The sequence below is a fragment of the Myxocyprinus asiaticus genome, chromosome 35, assembly GCF_019703515.2.
Source record: "Myxocyprinus asiaticus isolate MX2 ecotype Aquarium Trade chromosome 35, UBuf_Myxa_2, whole genome shotgun sequence".
Taxonomy (NCBI): Eukaryota; Metazoa; Chordata; class Actinopteri; order Cypriniformes; family Catostomidae; genus Myxocyprinus; species Myxocyprinus asiaticus.
Window position 1 is genome coordinate 24,557,680 of NC_059378.1, and position 22,842 is coordinate 24,580,521.

Sequence of the window (22,842 nt, forward strand, 5' to 3'; positions counted from 1 at the left end):
CTTTTGGATGGTGCTCTGGCCTGTAAAATGGTATTCATGACTGAATGTGTAAGTTCTGGCATGGTTAGTGCACTCCATTCAGGGGCCACACATGCAGGTTCCACAGCTTGGGCTAGGGTTGCCAGTTTGTGCCTGAGAGAGGAGATCCCTCCTCAGCTGTACTTCCCATGGCAAGCTGTACAGCATCTCGATCATTTCTAGAAACCATTGCTGGTTGGGCTATTTCGGTGCAACAAATAGAATCGTTCCCTTGTCCTCTCGGACTTTGCATATGACAGAGTGTATCAGGCACACTGGGGGAAACACATATTTGCATTTCACCAGCCATTTGTGGGCCATTGCGTCTGCTCCCAGCAGGGCAGTGGATATTCCCCACTGAGGCAAATAGATCGATTTCTGCTTTGCCGAATATTTCCCAAATCCTCAGTACATTTTGAGGATGAAGTCTCCATTCGCCCGGTATCACCCCTTGATATGACAATAGGTCCGCACCGTAATTCAGGCGGTCTGGGACATATGTCGCTTTCAGGGAGAGGAGATGATGCTCTCTCCATAGGAGGAGGTGTTATGTATCAGTGGCGGTGAATGAATTCCACCTTGGCGGTTTATATATGCCACAACTATGATAGCTCTAGGTGGTTGATGTGCCATGCTTTCTTCGCACCTGTCCAGGTGCCGAAAGTCGGGCGTCCAGCGCACACTGCCCCCCAACCTGTGTTGGAAGCATCTGTAGTCACTACTTTCCACTTGACAACCTGCCCCAGCACGACACCTTGTTGGTAAAACGCAGGAGCTGTCCAGGGTGCTGAAGCAGTTATACGGAGGCGGGATATAGTGATGCACATGCGTTTCAGCCAGCACTAAGAGGTCTCATGTGTAAGAGACCTAATGGAATGACGGTGGATGCCTCCACCGTAAACCCCAATGCTTTCTGAAACAGCTTCAGTGGAAGTGTTCTCCCCAGTTTGAACTGAGACAGACTCGTGAGGTGCGTGCGCCTGCTCATGGAGTCGAGGCGGACTCCCAAAAAGGACATTTGTTGGCTGGGGGAGAGCGTGCTCTTTACCCAGTTCACATTGAGGCCCAAGCTGTTTAGATGTTGAAGCAGTAAGTATATGTGCTGGTATAACAGATCCTACTCTGATTGTGCCAGTAACAGCCAATCATCAAGGTAGTTCTAGATACGCATCCCGCTCAGTTTCAGAGGGGCGAGAACCCCATCGATGCACTTTGTGAATGTACGAGGAGCCAGAGACAGTCCAAAGGGCAGGACTTTGAATTGATACGCTGTTCCCTCAAACGCAAATATCAAAAACATCCTGTGATGTCATACAGTTTGGATATGAAAGTATTCATCCTTCAGATCTATCGACGCAAGCCAATCGTGTGGGCGTACATGCGATAAGATCTGTTTATGAGTGATAATTTTGAATGGGCCCTTTGTGAGTGCGTAATTTAAATGTCTCAGATCCAGGATCGGTCGAAGCCCACCGTCTTTTTTGGGACAAGAAAATAACGGCTGTAAAACCCTTTTTGGGCTTGACAATTTGGCACAATCTCTATTGCGCTTTTCAGGAGGGGATTGTGTATTTCGGCTCGTAAAACTGGCGCGTCTTCGGACGAAACCGTGGAAGAGAGAACGCCGTTGAAACAGGTGGCCGGCGTGCAGATTGGATCGTATAACCATGTTAGATTGTTCTTTGTACTCATTCTGAGATACCCATTAGGGCTCGCCATGCGTCCGCATAGCAGGACAGAGGATAATTTGGTTTGCTCACCATATGATATAATGTGTTGCTCACCATAGGGAAGTGGTTGCACATAATGTGTGTGTTTTGAGGAGGAAAAGGGCTCTTTTTCGAGAATGTATGAGCATCTTGTGCATTTGCAACGAGTGCTGTATTCTTTATTGTCTTTTTTATTGCATTTATTAGAGTGTAAGACACAGAAATAACATTTTGCATAACATTGTGAACAACAGTATTCCTTTCCCGACAAACAGCAGTGAGGAGATGGGGATAGTGTTCTGTGTCTCCTATCGAGCCTTCTTCGGAGCAGACCCAGAGGGAACCACAGGCTCTACTTTCCGCTTCAAAGGGTTGCACCCGTCAGGAGCACTTCCGCTGCGTGAGGGTGTTCCTCCTGTCGGCGTGAGGCATGCGCTGATATGTCTTCTTCCGTTTGGGCCATGGCTTGCGTGGCCACACCAGTGGCTGCCAAGGTAGCAGACATGGGGCTTTTAGCCGGGCGCTGGCTCGAAACAGAGCGAGGGCGAGCCAGCTGTGATATGCTCCGTTTGGGCATGAAGTGTCTCATAGCTTGTGACTGCTGCTGAGTCCTGACCTAATGCTCAGTAAACTTATTCAATGAGCCGCTAAAGAGGCCGGATGGAGACAATGAAGCATCCAATAGAGAGGCTTTTCCCCTGTCACTCAGTTCCGTGAGGGTCAGCCATATATGTCGATCCAGAATGACCAGGTTGCCCATGGACTTGCTGATGGCCTACTCTGTGACTTTCGTGGATGGAGCCAGAGACTCGTTGCAGCGATAAGTCTGTAGTGGTGCAGAGCTTTTTGAAAGTCTCTGGATCGAAGCCTTGCTCGTCCATTTGCCTGAGGAGCTTGGCTTGAAATACCTGGAGCACTGCCATTGCGTGGAGTGCTGATCCAGCTTGTCCTGCCGCCGAGTAAGCTTTTCCAGCAAGTGCGGACATCTGTCGACAAGGCTTGGAAGGATGTATGGGGCGTGATTTCCATGCCTTGTTACTCGCTGGGCAAAGGTGTGCCGCTACCGCCTCCTCCACAGGGGGTAGTTGGGCATAGCCATTCTCTTCCCCGTGATCCTCATTCAAGAGGATGGCGCCACCACGCACGCGTGCTGAAAAGGGCGCACGCCAAGACTTAGACAGTTCGTTATGAACCTCGGGGAAGAATGGGGCAGATTTGTGGGATGCGCCTGCTTGACAGCGTCCGGTCTGCAGGAACCACTCATCGAGGCGAGACTGCTCAGTTTCTTCTGGGGAGACCACTTGAGGTTGAGCTCTTCGACCGCCCTTGTAAGGACAAAAAGCATCTCCCTGTCAGTGGCGCGTGCACTTTCCTCACCCTCGCTGGGGTGAGGGGCAGCAGCATCATCCACTGACCACTCGCCTGATGCGGTGAGAGACATGACATCGTCATTATCATCTCCAGTGTCAGAACCGCCGAACGAGACTAGGCCGCACGCTCTTTCAGAGGGTTGGAGCTAGTCTTCCACATAGTGTATCGGGAAACATGTGCTTCGTGGAGATTGAGGGGCTCACGGGGCGAGGTCCACCTCAAGTTCAACCTGCTTGACCTTGCGGCCCTGCCGTGCCTCCTCATGTGAATCCTCGTGTATCACAGAAGAGGCGGGTGGGAGGGCGCGAGAGGCTGAATTGTTCCTCAGAACGAGGGTGATTCGTGAGCGAAGTGACTCATGCCCTCACAGTGAGGACAGTCTGTCTCCATGAGAGCTGACTCTGTGTGGCCGTGGCCCAGACAGTAAATGCAGCTCTCATGCTGATCTGACGGCAGGATGTGTCTCTCGCACAATGAACACTTACGAAACGACATCTTTAAAAAGACGCGAACATGTAAGCAATTCTTTTAGATATATAAATAAATATATATTTATATTTATATCACACAAAATAAAATACACAATATGCAAGTGCTTTATAAGGATACACAACACCTGCCGAAGCGCTGCGGGGAATCAGGATGCTGAAGCCCGTTCACCAGCGAAGCGTCAAACAGTGAGGCGGAGTGATGTTTGCCATGTTTGTCGACGGCGAAGGTAGAGGGCATCTAAACAAGAGATGATCGCTGCCTTGAAGGAAGAAATTCTGAAGAAATGGTGTTTGTGCACCTGTTTTTATAGCAGACAACTTCGCGCCAAAACAGGAGGGTCTTAAACACCATAGCCAATGTTATTGCCATTTCAACTAGGTTGTGTAAGAAGGCACTCCCCATAGGCGTTAATAAACACAATGTCAAGTGTAGTGAGTCGTAAGGGAACTTTGATTCCGTTGTATGATTGGCCAGAGAAGACTCACGTGATCAGAGTTGACCGTTATGCTCTCTACAATGGTAAAAATGCGGAGATTGACCAGAGACTATTTAGCAGTGATGGGCCACTTCTATTTAAATTAATGGGAGAAATTGGAATGCCCAACCAAGAAGCTCTAGCACCCAACGGTCAACGGAAGTCCCGCCTTACAGGTGAAAGAGCCAATCGCCTTTTAGATACAGACATCACCTGTCAATAAACTTGCTTACGCACGTGCGCATTAGCTATCCAAGCCGGATAAATTGCGTGTTTTAGTGTAACATGAGGTAAAGAAGCACAATTTATGATTCCAATATAATCAAATGTTATTGCTGATTTGAAATATGTACTTTTATCGTAATCTTGGCTAAATAATAATTATTATATAGACTATTGAATAATAGGGTTCAAAACAGTGTTACTAAGAATGCAAACTTTAATACAGTGAAAAAGTCACTCTGTTAGCATAACACAAATATATATAAATAAATAAAAATTTCCAACATTCTTTTGAATGTCCATGTACTAAAATAAAATATTTGCTGTCATGAGTGTACCTTCATTTACTATTACTATTATTTTGAATGGCCATGGAAAATGAAGCAATGTGATAACAATTTTACCTGGTTGCAAAATGTAGTCCGTTAATTTACCTGATGAACTTTCACCTTTTGCTGACCCTTTATTCTTCGTAGAGCTAAAGTGTGCTTCTAAATCACTTGCACCTTTATTAGCAACTGACACATAAGTGCCAGCTTTACATGTCATACATTCTGCTTCCCATGGATCTCGACCTGGACGAAAGCATGGGAATTTTTTTGTACAAATCTTCTGTAAATTTGCACTTTCGTTTGGGCATTGTTTCCATTCAGCTGTCATTTGCTGCTACTGTCAATCAACTGTTTGATGCCGAACACAACAGCGCTTTGCGCGTTCTCGGAGAGATTGACAGGCAGGAATTTGGCCAATAGTTGCTGCAAGCCTCTTATAATCGACCAATTGGTGTGCGAGAAGGCGGGACTTACAAAGAGGGGTTAAAGCAATGCTAATATGCACACACACGCAATTAAGTATTAGACCAGATGCACATCATAATGCAACTAAAGCCGAATCCCGGACATTTGCGCAAATTTAGAAATCCCAGCCGGATGCTTTTTTAAGGTCCGAAAAAGAGGACATGTCCTGGAAAAAGAGGACGTATGGTCACCCTATGTATGCTTTTCCCACTGTAACCAAAAATCTTAGAAACCAAATATTTCAGAACACCGGCCGCACATCAGACTCTTCAGCATATGGAGATAAATCGTGGATAAAATATATTTAAATGTCCGCAAAAGTCAAATTTGGCAATATTTGTGCTGACCTCAGACCTGTATATACCTTTCCTGGGACTTGGCATGGATTAAAAGCATTTTTTGATGTTTTTCTTGAGATCGTTTTACGGGTGTTTTTAAATTCACCATCATTGTTTTCTCCCGCTGATGGTCACAAATATGGTGGCTGCGGAGGAAAAGTGACATCACTGAAACAGGTCAATTGAGCGCAACAGTCTGTTTCCGGAAGTAAAAATCCCATTCATTTATCCCATAGATGAATTGATTTTCAACAATAACTTATAAACCTTTAAAGACAGACCTACCATGAGCTCTGAGGTTGTTCATCGAAGGTATATGCTTCCGCTGAAGCCATGCGTCTGCGTTATCTCAACTTCAATGTTTAAAAATCATGTTTGATAGCAGAATTCATGGTAAACATCTACATAACCCATGGTACAGCAGAGAAAGATTGACTAATCAGAGAACTGTGTCCAACGAAACCCGCGAAACGTGGCTCGGAGCAACCGCACACTCCCACGAGGCACTGCGAAAGACGTAATCGAGTCGTCCCCATACTACTTATATATTTGTACATATTGGGATATTTTGCAATAAACGTAAAATATATTGTTTCTATACTTATAATCAACAACCTAAAATCGATAGTTTTATATATTCCCATTGTTTTTTATTCAATTACATCATTCGCAATGCTTCATGGGATTGTAGTCTGTGCCCTCATGAAACACGATAAGTACACATCCTTGTACCTTTAATTGTGTTCAACATCATGCAGCACTGCGCAGACCGATCGGCGCTGGACTTTAAGCAGTGCATGTCGGTTAGTAATTTTTTTATTTATGATTTTTTTTTTTTTATTGAAGAAAATATCAAAACAAACAATACAAATACAATATAACATTTCAAATGCTAGGGGGAGGTATAAACAGTATTATAAGAATACTTTAAAGGGTGTACATGCTTGTAAAATTCGTATAGCTTTTTGTTTCTTCGAGGGCAATATTTACTCAATATAATGCTTCACTTAATTTTTTTTCCCTGATAATTTACATTTATGAATGTGAAATTTAGCCATTAAAATAAAATAAATAAAAAAATAAATAAGTGCGGGTTTGTTTATCTTTGGAGTTTACAATAATACCTAAAAGAACATCTTTCCAATGTGATGTAAAATTTTCATCAACATTTCCAACAATAAAATCAAGTACATTTTTTTCCACAAAAAAAAAAAAAGACACATAAGGGCAGTGCCAAAATAAATGAACAGCTGTTTCTGGCTTCTGCTTGCAAAAGCTACAACTTTCATCTATATCTTTTTTAAACTTGGTTAAATAATGTTTAGCAGGGTATATTCTGTGAAAAGATACTTCTTTAACCTTGTTTGTTTAAGAGATAGCGATTGGGCCAGACTTTTTTCCAGTCAACATCACTAACAAACTGACTCCAATATGCAATTACATTTGGTCTCGAAACAACATCCTTCTGGAAAAGGGCTCTTATTGATCTGTTATAATTATTACAACGACAGGAGAAACATATTTTACCTACAAGGGAGTGATTTGGTGAGAGGGGTGGGAGTTGCTGGTAATCTAATATTTTTTGCTGTTTAAACAACATACATATTTTAGAAGAAATAGCGCCAAAGACAGTTGCGAATTCCTTTGGTGGTATGTGAATATTATATTTTGCCATGAGTTTCTTATAAGTAAAAAGAAGGCCATCTGAGTTAAATAATTGGTCCACCAAAACAATATTATTTCTAAACCAATTTTCAAAGAAAATAGTCTTTTGTTTAAATAGAATGTCTTTATTATTCCAGATAAAGTATTGGTGAGGTGAAAAGTTGTGTTTGTAAATTAAACTCCATGCTAGAAAAGCTTGACGATGAAATGCAGAAAGTTTCACAGGTGTTTTGTTAATATCAAAATTGCAAACAAGGAAGAAATTTATGCCACCCAGACTAGATAAAATATGAAGGGGAATAATATTCCAAATAGATACTGGATACTTAACAAGTTGACTAATCCAGTTGATTTTAAATGTATTGTTTAATGTAGCAAAGTTCAGGAAATTGAGAGCACCATTTTCATATGAGTTCATTAAGATTCATAATGAACTCATCTTATCAATCAATCAAGATCTTATCAATCTCCTTTGATATTTTATAATCAACCTGAAGAGCCATAGCTGTATAAGTTAACCGGGATATACCTTCTGCTTTGGAAATCAAAACTCTCCCTCTTAATGACAAGTCTCTTAAAAGCAATTGATTAAACTTCCTCTGAGTTTTTTGGATAATAGGATTAAAATTGAATGAACTTCTATTCTGTTGATTCTTATGTATTGTAATTCCTAGGTATTTGACTTCTGTTTTGACTGGAATGTTACAATAAGATGCCACTGAACATTCTTTGACCACCATAAGTTCTTTATGCTTTAAAAAACTGTTCTATTACTTTAATTGCGATGGGTATTTGGTTATCATGTTGAAGAAAGAGGGTGGTGTCATCTGCTAATTGTGTTATAACTAGTTCTCTATCAATAATAGTCATACCTTTAATCGTACTGGCTTTAATATGATTCGCAAGGAGTTGACTTATTATCAAAAATAGATATGGAGAGACAGGGCAACCCTGCCTAATCCCTTTAGACAAATTAAACCTGCTAGATGTGCCAAACAACAATTTAATTGAACTGTTGCTGTTCTTATAAAGAGTTTTAATTGCCCTAGTGAAGAAATTTCCAAAACCAAATTTTATAAGTGACTCAAAAATAAACTGATGCTCTACAGAGCCAAAGTCCTTACAGAAATCAAGAAAAAGAATAAACTCATTATCTACATTAAATTCAGGATAATCCAAAATATCTAAAACTAATCTTATGTTGTTTGTAATATGCCTATTCCTCATGAAGCCAGATTGTGTTTCTTCGATAATTGAATCTAATACAGCTTTGAGTCTTTTAGCGAATATCAGGGCATATACTTTATAATCATTGTTCAGTAAACTAATTGGACGGCAATTATCAAGAAAGAGTAAATCCTTTTTTGATTTGGGTATTAATGTGATTAACCTTTGAGTCAAGGTGGGTGGAAGGCATTGATTACTGATACTTTCATTAAACATCTTGAGCAAAAAAGGGGCCAAATCTTTAGTAAATTGCTTATAAAATTCTGTGGTCTAACCGTCAGTACCTGGCGATTTATTATTTTTCAAATGATTTATTGCCTTTATCACTTCCTCAACAGAAATTGGCATATCACAAAGTTCATTTTCATTTTTGTCAATAGTTTTCACCTCTATAGAACTCAGAAAAGCATCAGATACGGTTTGAGAATAATTGGATGTATATATTTTCTTATAAAATTCTCAACAGTAATTGGAAATTAGTTTATGGTCCTTTATTACAACCCCATTCACATTTAATTGACTAATGTTGTTATTAAGATGGTGTCTCTCTAAATTAAAGAAGTATTGTGAATTTTGTTCACCTTCTTCGAGCCAACGTCTCCTTGATCGGGAAAACGCACCTTCAGCTTTCTTTCTATATAGTTCATCTAGTTTGATTTGCATATCTGATAATAGTAATTTTTCTTCATCCAATAACTGTCTGGGCATTTATTTGCTAATTTTGTTAATTCAACAATAATGTCGGTTTCTTCAGCTCTTTTGTGTTTGGCTATTCGGCTGCCAAATTTCCTTAAATATTTAGTGACCTCAAATTTCAGAAGTTTCCAATTTGAACAAAATGCTTTCTCCTTATTGGCTTTATCCCAAAAGCTACATATCAACCCAGTGATGACTTTTTTACTTCATCATACAGTAGCAGTGAATTGTTAAGTTTCCAATATGATCCATTAATAAAACAACTTGTATTAGAGAATTTAATACTAATGCTGATATCTTTATGATCTGTGCCACTGCAGTTGTTCAAGAGGAGCTGCACAAGCTCTGATGACGACACAGCTCATTCACGATTGGTCAGACTCACAACGTGACAACGGTTACACGTTTCATGGGCTGCATTCACAATTGCATACTTCACATACTACTCTTACTACTTCTGCTATGTCAGTCTATGGCAGAAATAAAAGTAGTGTGGTAATATGCCATTACCATGGTGTTTATTCTGACACCTCCAGTTCAGTGAAAACTCTCACAACTTTTTATAACAGTACATCATGTTTATATCATGCTATATTGTGTTTGTCATAGTAATATTATGTTTATTCATAAAAAAATGCCAAATGATTAAAAATACTGACTCCTTTATTGATATTAAAATAATACCGGCTTTTATTGGACTTTCTTCTTATACAAACAACAGGCACTTTACTAAGCAGCACATAACCTTTTCAAATGAACAATGTTTCTGCCTATTTTATGTAAAATTCAAACATCTGAATTCCGCTTCATCTGCAATAAAGAAAGCAAACATTGCGTGATCTTCCGTGACTAGTGTAGGTTCAGCAGACGACGAGAAGCACAAGTGTCCAGCTTGACGGCTCTCTTTTCAACTCCTCCCCCGACTGCAACCGGCAAATCGAGATGCAGTGCAATTCAAACTTACCTCTTGTCTTTATGTCCAATTTTCAAATACTTTTTTGCCTAAAAACAAAGTTTGTGATGTTGTGATTCACCTCGGAAAGGTAGGGCTTTCTCAAATTAGCTTATACTTATCCAAAAGTGAAACCAGCTTAAGGGCTTTCTTGTCTTTATCAAGTTTCAATGATTTACTCAAGAGTTTAACCTCATTCTCCCAATGGTTAAAACTGGGCTTAGATTTACAGCATCTACACTTATGTATGAAAAACTTTCCAAGTGACAGCAAGATATTAAGAACAACATCTACTTCCTTATTTTCAAAGAAAAAACCAAACTTGATTATCTTTACTGTCAGGGGTCTAAGTTCAATCTCTATGGACTGTAACCAGCTCCGCACATCTCTCCAAAAAGGTTGCACCAATTCACAATGAAAAAACACATGATCTAAAATTTCGACATCTGTTTCACAAAATACGCAATTATTCAAATCAAAATTGAATCTTGACCTTAAAAATTCATTTGTTGAATAAATCTCATTTAAAATTGTGAATTTCACCACTTTAACCTTAGGGGGAAGTGGAAATGACAAATAACTTTTCTTTATTTTCTTAATCTCTACCTTACCAAATTCCTTAAGGACATATATCCTTCTTACAGGGTTTGGGTAACAAGCTTGTAGAAGAATATTTCTAATAATCCTGTTGGTACATTTATTGTCACAAAATTCAGTTCCTCCTATGCAGAGCTGCCTCAGTTCCAGGGAGACTTTAGAGTACAAAATGTCTTCTTTAAGCATTGATCTTAGAGAGAATAGTATGGCTCTAATCATTCTATTATAAATGTTAACCGTACATTGAAATTGGAATTTCTCACAAAACTCCTCATGCAGTAACAGGTTTCCATTATCATCCAAAAAATTAGCAACAGCCCAAATCCCTTAGGATCTCCATTCCTCTAAATACACAGATTTCCTACCAAAACTTATATATCTATTATTCCAGACTGGAGTGTTATGAGGAGTAAAGTTATGCTTGTATAATAGTTTCCATTAAAGAAGCACTTGCTGATGGAAGGCTGAGAGTTTAACCGGTAAAGAGGTACAGTCGAATTCACAATGTAGAAGAAAGTCTATTCCTCCCAATTTTTTACAAATTGCACTGGGGACAATAAACCAAAAAGAATGGCTATTCTGAGTGAAAGATTTTAACCATTTCAATTTCAATACACCATTCATGATGTCAAATCTATCGCATTCAAACCCACTCCTTTGAACCACATCATTATAATCAAGTAAATCTAAGACCAATCTTATATTATTGTGAACTGACCTCCCTTTCAAAAAGCCTGATTGTGTCTTACTAATTATGGTCGAAATATCTTTTGTCAGCCTAGCAGCAATAGCACCAGAAAATATTTTATAATCGGTATTAAGTAAAGTGATTGGCCTCAGATTGTCTACGAATCTTTTATCTTTACCAGATTTAGGGATCAGGGTAATTAAACCTTGTTTCATAATTGCCATCAACTCTTTCTGTTCTATACACTCCTTTATGGCTTTGAATAATATATTTCTTAGAGCCTCCCAAAATTTTTTATAAAAATTGTTAGAGAGACCATCCGTCCCTGGAGATTTGTTTAAAGCCATCTTCATGACAACTGAATCCAATTCTTCAATCCTAAAATCTGAATCACATAAAATTTTAAAGGAGTCCTCAATATGTGGAATAATGTTTTGGATTTTGGCAAAAAAAAAAAAAGAAAAGAGATCAGACTTTCGTAAGGAAAAGTCTGAAGAACATACTGTAACTTAGAATAAAACAAAAAAAACTTATTTTTCTATCCTTCTGAAATATTTGCATTCCACCCCTTTGCAATCTCTGCTGTCTATTGAACTGTTTTCTGTCCTCAAACCATCAACAATATCATTACACTGCCCCTTGCTTAACCTGGGAGGCCATCTATCTTCCCACTCGTCTGGAACCATGTTCCAGTCACCCCCTATTAAGACATTATCAGAGGGGAACAACACTTTAAGCTCTGAGATCATATTCGCTATATCTTCCACTAATTTCTGGTTTTGGACAGCATTATTATGCTATAAATATTAGTTCATATAAAAGAAAGACCATCAATTTTCAGCACCACCATCAGCCAGTGACCATCTCCATCAGCTCTAGAAGTGATAATTTCCCCAGGACATTTATTGAAGTATATCGCCACACCTCCAGATCGGTTAGAACCATGTCTGAAAAGAATCCTATCTCCCCATTGATTAGTCCAAAAAGTCACATCCAGATCAAAAGAATGAGTCTCTTGTAAAAACACACAATGAGTTTTTTCCCCTTTTCAATATAAGAAAAGTGCTTTTCTCTTCACAATGTCCTTCAAACCCCTAACATTCAGTGAACCAAACACAATTTTGACATTAACCATTAACACTAGAAACTAAAAAAAAGAGAAAGAAACAAAAAACGAAAGAAAAACAAAAATAATTGAACTACAAGTGAACCACTTATTTAATCTCTCGCTCAGTAACTGGATGAACTGTAACCTTTAAATAGAGCTCCGGTGTCCCATTAATCAATTTTCCACTACCTGACAGTCAGAATCACATAACTTCACTTGTCTTCTCCAATCCGATGTCCTTCGATGAATCCATGAGGGCCTCGAAAAAGGCACGTTTTCCAGCCCGCCTCGCTTGTTCAATTTGTGGCCACAGCTTTCTCCTTTCTTCCAAATCCTCTCGAGGTAGCATTTCAGCAAAACGATTTCCTTCCACCTTGCAGATAGGCGATCCTTTGCTTCGTCGCCAGATTTCTTCCTTCACCCGCCTTTGAGTAAACAGAACGATGACATTCCTGTGTTTATTGCCCATCTTTTTCCCCAGCCTATACACAATGTCAACCACATCTTCCAACTTTGACTCCATAACTGGGGCAATCTTACCAAGGATTTGGATGACATGCATTCTGATATCTTCATCTTTTTTCTTTTCCATGCCTTTGATTCAGAGACACCACCTCATTCTATATCTTTCTCCTTCTCTAACTCTCTCCTTATTGTTTTCCTTGCACAGATGGTCATTTTGTAACTCCAAGTCTTTGACTCTCTTATCGCATTCATTCACCTCTTCCATGTTGAACTGGATTGCCTTCACTAAACTTGCAATCATGGCCCTGCTTTGTTTTGACTGCTGGTTTAAATCCGCCAGCTTTTCATCCACCCTTTTTTCAAGATTCAGTATCACCTCCAAAATCGTTTTATAAGAGATTTCACTCTGCTCACCGTCATTTGTTGACTTTGCCCTCTTTTTTACATGCCGTTGGCGGTACGGAGTCATCTCCGCATTCCCTTTTATTTAGCAAAGTTACGTCCATTGCATAGTCATGCTCCATTTCTTTAGCCTCTTCATTCTTTTCGATATTAGGCGAAGAATCCTTCCCTTTGAGGTCCAGTTTTAATTTGGTAGATTTAATCAGCTTTTGTAAAGCCATCATTGCACAACACAGTGGAAATTACTCACTTCAGACAAACTTTTGGGACCAACTTTTACGAGCTGTGAAAGATGTGACTGCTCAACCCGCCATCTTGCCCACCCGGTTCCCAGAAAGCTAGTGAAATGGATGCTGCCATGTTTGCTATAGGGCAGTGGGGTATAGGGTGCTATAGGGTTACTGATCAGAAGGTCAGGGGTTCAAGCCCCAGCACCGCCAAGATGCCACTGTTGGGCCCTTGAGCAAGGCCCTTGACCCTATCTGCTCCAGGGGTGCCGTATCATGGCTGACCCTGCACTCTGACCCCAGCCTAGCTGGGATATGTGAAAAAGAAGAATTTCACTGTATATGTGCAAATGTATAATGTGTGATAAAGAAAAATTAAATTATATAAATTAAATTAATTAATTAAATTATAAAAAATTAAATTAAATTAATTAAATTACTCAGTTCTGGGATTGGTGTCACGTGACTGATCACTCCTCAATTGGAATAGATAGGGAAAAATATAAATCAATTTTACGCTTTTAAGAGCCCTTCAAAAACAATCTGTTACTGGATGATGATGTGCTATAATGTAATTATTTAAATCGAAATGGTTCTTGGAAAATGTTTTATTTCGTCATAAAACACGGCTAATTTTGAATGGCTGTGTAAAAGATGAGGCGAGAAGCAGTTTTCCTTCTTAAGGTGAGGCTTTATTTTTCCTCTTCACCACACAACTTACCAGTTTTCCTTTTAAGCACTAAGCTAAATCCTATCACACACTGATTTCACAAATAAGGTTTCACTAACAATCCTTGCTCTGGCCCGGCTCTGTCGTGTCCAGTCTCTCTCTCTCGTCTGAGTGCTGCGTAGCCCTATTTATGCCGCTCTCCCCGTGCTCACTGAAATTAGAGACAGGTGTTAGACATAATTTAGCTCAGGTGTAAGCGCCCTTACCGCTTTCTCTCTCTCTCTCCGGAGAGATGCTTGACCACACCCCCGCTGCCACATATCCCCACCACCCGACTCAGGCTGGGGCGGCATCCGGCCTGCCTACCACTCCCCCCCTCATTCCTGGAAAGGAAGTCGGCGACAGCCATCTGTGCCCCCGGTCTGTGGACCACCTTGAACTTAAACGGCTGAAGAGCCAGATACCAACGGGTGATCCGGGCATTAGTATCTTTCATGCGGTGGAGCCACTGGAGTGGGGCGTGATCCGAGCAGAGGGTGAAGGCCCGCCCCAGCAGGTAGTATCGGAGTGTGAGGACCGCCCACTTGATGGCGAGACACTCCTTTTCCATGGTGCTGTACTTAGTTTCCCTTAACGAGAGCTTACGGCTAATGTACAGCACCGGGCGCTCCTCCCCCTCCACCACCTGCGAGAGTACGGCCCCCAGCCCCCTGTTTGAAGCATCGGTCTGTAAAACAAAAGGGAGAGAGAAGTCAGGTGAATGTAAAAGCGGCCCCCCGCAAAGTGCAGCTTTAACTTGCGTGAACGCCCGTTGACACTGCTCCGTCCACTGGACCGGATCTGGAGCTCCCTTTTTAGTGAGATCAGTCAGCGGGCTGGTGACGTCCGAATAATTAGGTACGAACCTTCTATAATAGCAGGCCAGCCCCAGGAACTGTCTCACCCCCTTTTTGGTCTTGGGTCTCGGGCAGGTCGCAATCGCCGCTGTCTTGTCAATTTGGGGATGCACCTGCCCATGGCCCAAGTGGAACCCCAGATACCGTACCTCCACCCGTCCAATCGCGCACTTCTTCAGATTCGCTGTGAGTCCTGCTCGGCGCAGCGATCTCAGAACCGTCCTCAGATGTTGCATGTGCCACTGCCAATCATTGCTATAAATAATGATGTCATCTAAATAGGCAGCGGCGTAAGCTGAATGCGGTCTGAGGATTCGGTCCATGAGACGCTGAAACGTAGCCGGGGCTCCAAACAAACCGAACGGAAGAGTCACAAATTGGTGTAATCCAAACGGTGTGGAGAAGGTGGTTTTCTTACGGGAAATTGGTGTCAAGGGGATCTGCCAACAACCCTTCGTCAAATCCAATGTCAAATAAAAACGAGCAGTGCCCAACCGATCGAGCAACTCATCAGCGCGAGGCATTGGATATGCATCAAATTTAGACACCGCGTTGACTTTTCTATAATCCACACAGAATCGCACAGACCCGTCGCTCTTAGGCACTAGAACAACTGGGCTGGAACAATCACTGTGGGATTCTTCTATTACCCCCATATCAAGCATCGCATCCAATTCTTCCCGAACGATTTTCTTCTTGTGTTCGTGTAATCGATAGGGGCGGCTACGTACCACGGCCCCCGGCTCAGTCTCGATGTGGTGATGGATGAGGTTTGTACGTCCCAGTAGAGGGGAACATCTGTGAACTCCTGTTGCAACCTAGCAACCTCCGCAAGTTGGCTCGGTGAGAGGTGGTCTCCGCAAATGACCGGGGTGAACTGATTATGTTTTGAACTCACCTCCAGTCCGAGCTCCGCCTTCTCAGGAACTACCGTAGCCAACGTCACGGGAACCGCCTCCCTCCACAATTTCAGGAGATTGAGGTGGTATATTTGACGTGCGTCCCCTCTATCGGTTCGTTTAACCTCATAATCGAGATCTCCCACTCGTTGTGTGACCTCAAAGGGTCCTTGCCACTTGGCGAGTAATATAGAGCTCGATGTGGGAAGCAATACAAGCACTTTATCTCCCGGTGCAAATTCCCTTAGCTGAGTTCCCCTGTCATACAGTCGGCGCTGTCGTTCTTGAGCTTGGAGCAAATTCTCCTGTGTTAGTTGCCCCAAGGTGTGGAGTTTTGCTCTAAGATCAAGAACGTACTGAATTTCATTTTTACTGTTTGAAGGTCCTTCCTCCCAGGCCTCTCGCAATACATCAAGCACACCGCGTGGGCATCGCCCATATAGCAGCTCGATGGGGAGAAGCCAGTGGAGGCTTGTGGGACCTCTCGTACTGCAAATAACAGGGGGTCGAGCCATTTATCCCAGTTTCTAGAATCATCGTGCACAAACTTACGAATCATGTTTTTGAGGGTTTTATTAAATCGTTCTACCAGGCCATCTGTTTGAGGATGGTATACACTGGTGCGAATCAATTTAATATTTAACAACTCGTACAGTTCGCGTAGTGTTCGTGACATAAATGTTGTGCCCTGATCGGTGAGGATTTCTTTTGGAATCCCCACCCGGGAGATTATTTTGAAGAGTGCCTCCGCAACACTGTGTGCTGAGATGTTGCGAAGAGGCACTGCTTCCGGATATCGCGTTGCATAATCCACTAGGACCAATACAAAGTGATGTCCGCGTGCTGACCGTTCTAATGGCCCGACGAGGTCCATTCCAATTCTCTCAATGGGGACCTCGATCAGAGGGAGAGGGCGCAATGGTGCTTTTGGGGTGGCCGGTGGGTTAACCAGCTGGCATTCGCTGCATGCCACACACCACCTGCGGACATCGCCGCCAATGCCCGGCCAATAGAAACGGGCAATTAGATGGTTCAGTGTTTTCCTTTCTCCTAGGTGACCCGCCATGGGATTATAATGAGCCGCCTGGAATACCATTTCCTGACGGCTCCTTAGAATCAAAAGTTGGGTTGTATCCTCTTTGGTCCGAGTGTCCTGTGTCACTCGATACAACCGCTCATTTATAATTGCAAAATAGGGGTATGAAAGTGCAATGTCAGGCTGGAGTCGTTGACTATCGATGACTCTCACTTGGTCAAAGGCGTGTTTGAGGGTTTCGTCTCGCGACTGCTCCAAAGGGAAATCCCCGTCAGGGAATTCCCTGAGAAGGGGAGGGGCTGCAGCCTCTCCCCCTCTCTTGTCATCATGACGTGGAGCTGTCGAGGATGGCCCCGGCTCCGCCTCCCCTGCCAGAGCATCGCACATCACACATCTCCCTATTTTCATACAGGACCCATCCGCGCAAATTCCCTTTAATAAAACTCTAAAATCAGGCCAATCAGTCCCCAAAATCAGCGTATGGGTGAGGCTGGGAGAGCGGCGGGGCATTGGAGTAGGGGAAGGTGGTGTCGCCTCCCACACCCAGGGAACTGGTCTCAGGGGCTGAGGTCCTCCTCGTCTGCGTGGGGCAGGAACGGGACCTGGAGAGAGAGCAGAACGAGAGGAGAGAGGGGAGGGGGAAGAAACAGAGGGAGGAGAGAAAATGTAGGAGGGCTCTTCCGCCCTCGGGATCGCCACCATGTGGTCCTCCGCAAGTCGGATAGCTTCCTCCAACGACGCCGGGCGGTGGCACTGGACACACTCTGCCGTCCCCTTTGGCAATCGATCTGTGAACTGCTCCAGTATCACCTGGTCGATAATTCCCTGGACATCGCGATCCCCCGCTAGCAGCCAACTTCGGCAGGTGTCATGGAGCCGCTGGGCAAAGGCAAATGGGCGGTCGGAGCTCTCCAACTTCAAGCTCCGGAAGAGTTGACGACTCTCCTCCGGAGTGCGACCAACCTGTTGCAAGATGGCTCTTTTCAAATCTCCGTAGGCCAGGAGGCTCGACGCTGGCAGTTGTTGAGTCACGAGCTGGGCTTCCCCGGACAATAGTGGGATCAGTCGGGCCGCCCATTGGCCGAGCGGCCAGCCCCAGATCTCGGCGGTCCGCTCAAACAAATCCAGGAAGGCCTCAGGGTCGTCCGCCGCCCCCATTTTCTGTAATGCTGGCGGGGGTAACGGCGTGTGAGTGTCCAGGGTCGCGGCTGAGGACGCCTTCTGGCTGAGGAGGCTCCGGATCGCCTGCCGGTCCTCGGCTTGAGCATGCAGGAGCTCGACAAACCGGCGGTCTTGATCTTGTCGGAGCTCAAGCAGCGTCTGTTGGTGGCTCTGATGTAGGCTGGCGAAGGCTTGGAGGATCTCCGCCAACTGGGAGGACTCTATGGGACGACCTCCATCCATCTTCGACCCAAACTTCAATCCCGGGTTTCGGCACCAGTGTAAAAGATGAGGCAAGAAGCAGTTTTCCTTCTTAAGGTGAGGCTTTATTTTTCCTCTTCACCACACCACTTTCCAGTTTTCCTTTTAAGCACTAAGCTAAATCCTATCACACACTGATTTCACAAATAAAGTTTCACTAACAATCCTTGCTCTGGCTCGGCTCTGTCGTGTCCAGTCTCTCTCTCTCGTCTGAGTGCTGCGTGGCCCTATTTATGCCGCTCTCCCCGTGCTCACTGAAATTAGAGACAGGTGTTAGACATAATTTAGCTCAGGTGTAAGCGCCCTTACCGCTTTCTCTCTCTCCGGAGAGATGCTTGACCACGCCCCCGCTGCCACAGGCTGTCTATGAAGAAACATGCTTTTATGCCATCAGGTGGTATAGTTCCATCATCTACCAGCTGGTGCTAACAGGGACCTGCTAACCATACAATTCCTGACCCCCTGGTACTAACCATCTGACACTTATAGCACACAAAATTGGAAATGCTTTCTCAGTCCATTCAAACCATATCTGACAGGCTGACATCTACAGGATTTCCGAGAGCTTAGTTTGCGCTGGTCCGGGTGGAAGCACAAGTCGCAAGGTTCCGTATTGTTACAATGAGTGCGTACTAAGGCTGTGTCTCGTTTGGAAGGATGTGTCCTCTGGAGGTCGCATTTGACGGCTGTGTACGTCATCAAGGCTGTCTCGTTTCAGAAAAGTAAGTATGACACTTCGAATGCAGCCATCGAATGCGACCTTCTTTCACGGGAATTCGGTGGATGCATGAGGTGTATCCTTCATGGGCACTCATAACCCACAATTCTTTGCTTCAACGGAAATGTCTAAAAAAAAATGTCGCCAATTTGCCTGTAAATATGATGTTCAAATGCAAGAAATGTTAATTAAATGTAAAGTTGAAGTACCTTAGTAGATGGGTGCAAAGTATATAATAAGTATAATTATATTAATATATAATTAAAATAAAATATTAGACTAAAAGTACACCTGTAAAATGTATTTTCTTTTCTCTTTGCATCATTATAACTCTCCTAAAATGTACCTCATGCATTCCCTTCTAAAGGGACCTTCTCACTCAAAGCGCTCACGCTTGTTAAAGAGTGGCGTGCTGTCATAGCAACCATGTTATGTTCTGTTTCCATTTGTCCTACGAAGGCCGTCTCGTTTGAACAAGACTTGTTTAAAGGAGGACGCTTGGTATACTGCAGCCTTCAAAGGACGCATCCTACCTAGCGTGCAGCCTTCCAAACCAGACACAGCCTATATAATCACAGAAGTTTGCGAGGTTAGACACATCAACTCTTTTAAAGATATTCAGCGTTTGGTTTGAGGCACGCAGCAGAAAGTAAAGCAGATATCCATGAGCAGAGTAAAGCATATTCTGCTTTGTTTGCTTAGTTATGTCTGTGAAATACACTGTAATGAGGTTCTGTGCTGTACTTACACTCGCTACACATTTTCCGCTATTTTCCCATGTGTTTTCTGTGGAATTGCGCCATTATATAAATTATTTATTTTTGACGAGACGTCACATCTAGCCAGATAATAAACGACCGGCATGGGAAAATAAATAATTTATATAATTATTATATACAATGTGATGCTGTGTAAGCTATGCAAATTGGAAATGGCTAATCACAGCAGCTGCTGGGGGTCTGGCAAAAATACTCCCACGCTTTAGATGACCGTGGGCGAGTTTTTTTTAGCTGCAGCTTGTTCTTCGGGGGAATCCATACTTAAACCGGGCGCTGCCATTTTAATTACTGCATTGCGACGCGCCGATGCATGTTATGCAAATCGACGTATTTCTGTAATCGATGACGTCGATGAATCATCCCAGCCCTAGTATCAGCCGCTACGAGATCAAAGGCAGATATGGCGTGATTCACTTAAAGTGCGGAGGCTATTGTTCTTCTGAGGATTACTGGCCCTATTGTTCTTCTGAGGATTATTAGGGCCCAAGCACTGAAAGTGTGGAGACCCTATTGTTCTACTAAGGATTAATAGGGCCCAAGCACTGAAAGTGTGGAGCTCCTATTGTTTTTCTAAGGATTATTATTATTATTAGGGCCCAAGCACTGAAAGTGCAGAGGCCCTATTGTTCTTCTAAGGATTATTATTAGGAGTCCAAACACCAAAGTTAAGGGCTAGAATCAAAATGATTTTTTCCTCTGATTCCTTGAGTCAATCCCTACAAAATATATTTCTGTCTAAAATTTTGTTTCGCCATTTTGAATTTTTTGAAAAACCTACTTTTTCGAACTCCTCTTAGATCGTTAGTCCGATCGGCATGAAATTAAGCATACATCATCTACAGACCCCCTGACAAAAAGTTATAAAAAAGAATTTTGATACATAAAATTGTTCCGGAGATATTAACGATAAAATTCCTTCAGTTTAATGTGATTTGAGTAATTGATCAATATCTACTCAATGCAAACTCCAAACATAACCAAACTCGGTACACATAGTCAACAGGTTGTTTAGAAGATGTCAGCAAAGTTTTGTACAATTTCGCCCTTAGGGGGCGCTACAACTAAAAAACTGATAACTTTGCAGCCATTTGAGCAACAAAGTTCAAATTAAATATGCAACTTCTTTGGTTCAAATGCTAACATATTCTTAAAAAATCGATTCGACAAATTAACAAAAATGGCCACCAACGGCCCATCAAATTTCAGCACCGTATAACTCGTACTGGGAATGGCCGAAAGGTTATGGAAATGACTATACACAAGCAGGGTATCTACATGAAGCCACATATCAAATTTTGTGACAGTCGGCCACATGGTGGGGCTATAATTAGGTAATTTGTGTTTTTGCTAATATCTCCAGAACTGTATGGGCTAAAATAAACATTTGTAGCTTCTCTGAATCCACCAGTGCCCCCAAATCATATGGTCACTTGAAATTTCATTTCCACAAGAAACATTTTCTCCAATTTCAATTTATTCGAAAAACCTACTTTTTCAAACTCGTCCTAAGCCATTTGCCCAATTCTCATGAAAATTGGTATACATCATTCACAGAATCTCCTGATAAAAAGATATCAAAATAATTTTGATACGTCATATCATTCTGAAGATATAAGCAAATATGTTTTGGGGATATGGCCTATAATGACTAATTAGCTTGTATCTTGTGAGCACAATTTTCAAACTTAATAAAACTTTGTGCACATAGACAAGATAATACTCTGAGGTAACATGCAGAGTTTCGTTCACTTTTTATGCTAGGGGGCACTGTAATTTAAGAAAATCTTAAATGTACAACTGTGCTCAAAGCAGCTGAATGAACTCCAGAACTGTATAGGATACAAATATATTTTTTTATTTCTGTGAATCCATCAGTGCCTCTAAATCATGTGGTTTCCATCTCCGCAAAAAAACGTGTCTATCATTTATATTTTTTTAAAAACCTACTTTTTCAAACTCGTCCTAGGCTGTTTACTCTACAAGACCCCTGAAGGTGTCCTGTGGTATCTGGCACCAAGACATTAGCAGCAGATCCTTCAAGTCTTGTAAGTTGTGAGGTGGAGCTGCCGTGGATCGGACTTGTTGGTCCAGCACATCCCACAGATGCTCAATTGGATTGAGATCTGGGGAATTTGGAGGCTAGTGCAACACCTTGAACTCTTGATCATGTTCCTCAAACCATTCCTGAACAATGTGTGCATTGTGGCAGGGTGCATTATCCTGCTGAAAGAGGTCACTGTCATCAGGGAATACCATTGCCATGAAGGAGTGTACCTGGTCTGCAACGATGTTTAGGTAGGTGGCACAAGTCAAATTGACATCCACATGAATGGCTGGACCCAGGGTTTCCCAGCAGAAAATTGCCCAGAGCATCATGCTCCCTCCACCGGCTTGTCATCTTCCAAAGTGCATCCTGGTGCCATCACTTCCCCAGGTTAACGGCGCACACGTACACGGCCATCCACGTGATGTAAAAGAAAACGGGACTCTTCCGTCATCAATACAAGATCTCTGCCATAAATGAATGCAACTCTGGATGGAAATAAATGTTATGACATTGCATAAGGTTGTTGAAACAATGCCACGATGAATGCCCGCCATGATCAAAGCTAAAAGCAGTCCAATGAAATATTAGAGTATGCAGCTTTTTTTTTTTGGCCAGACAGTGTAGTATCAAGGGGTTGTTATATCCCTTGTTTCAGCAGTAATGTGTATTGTTTCACATCAAACTACTGCTTAATGTTCTCAAAGCAAAACAACATCTATACTTGAAACAAGAGTTTCATAAAAACTTTTTGTACATATTAATATTTTCCCCCAAATAACTTTAATAAGCTTTTTCTGAACTTTTCTGCTATTTATTCAACTTTTAGTTGTTGTGGTTTTTAGTGTATGGATGCTTGTTTATATTTTAATTTGCATTTTCTCTTTATCTAAAGACAATCTTATTTCCACATACAGTATGTCATTCAT

General features: G+C 42.3%; 1 protein-coding gene across 1 annotated transcript; it reads right to left on the reverse strand.

Moving 5' to 3' along the window:
• Positions 1–14,119: 14,119 nt before the first annotated feature.
• Positions 14,120–21,955, reverse strand: LOC127426442 (uncharacterized). Its single transcript, XM_051673269.1, has 2 exons — positions 21,817–21,955; positions 14,120–18,626 (listed from the first exon to the last, which is right to left on the reverse strand). Exon 2 carries the CDS (start codon positions 18,352–18,354, stop codon positions 16,225–16,227), a length of 2,130 nt encoding a protein of 709 aa, XP_051529229.1. The 5' UTR covers positions 18,355–18,626; positions 21,817–21,955; the 3' UTR covers positions 14,120–16,224.
• Positions 21,956–22,842: the final 887 nt, after the last annotated feature.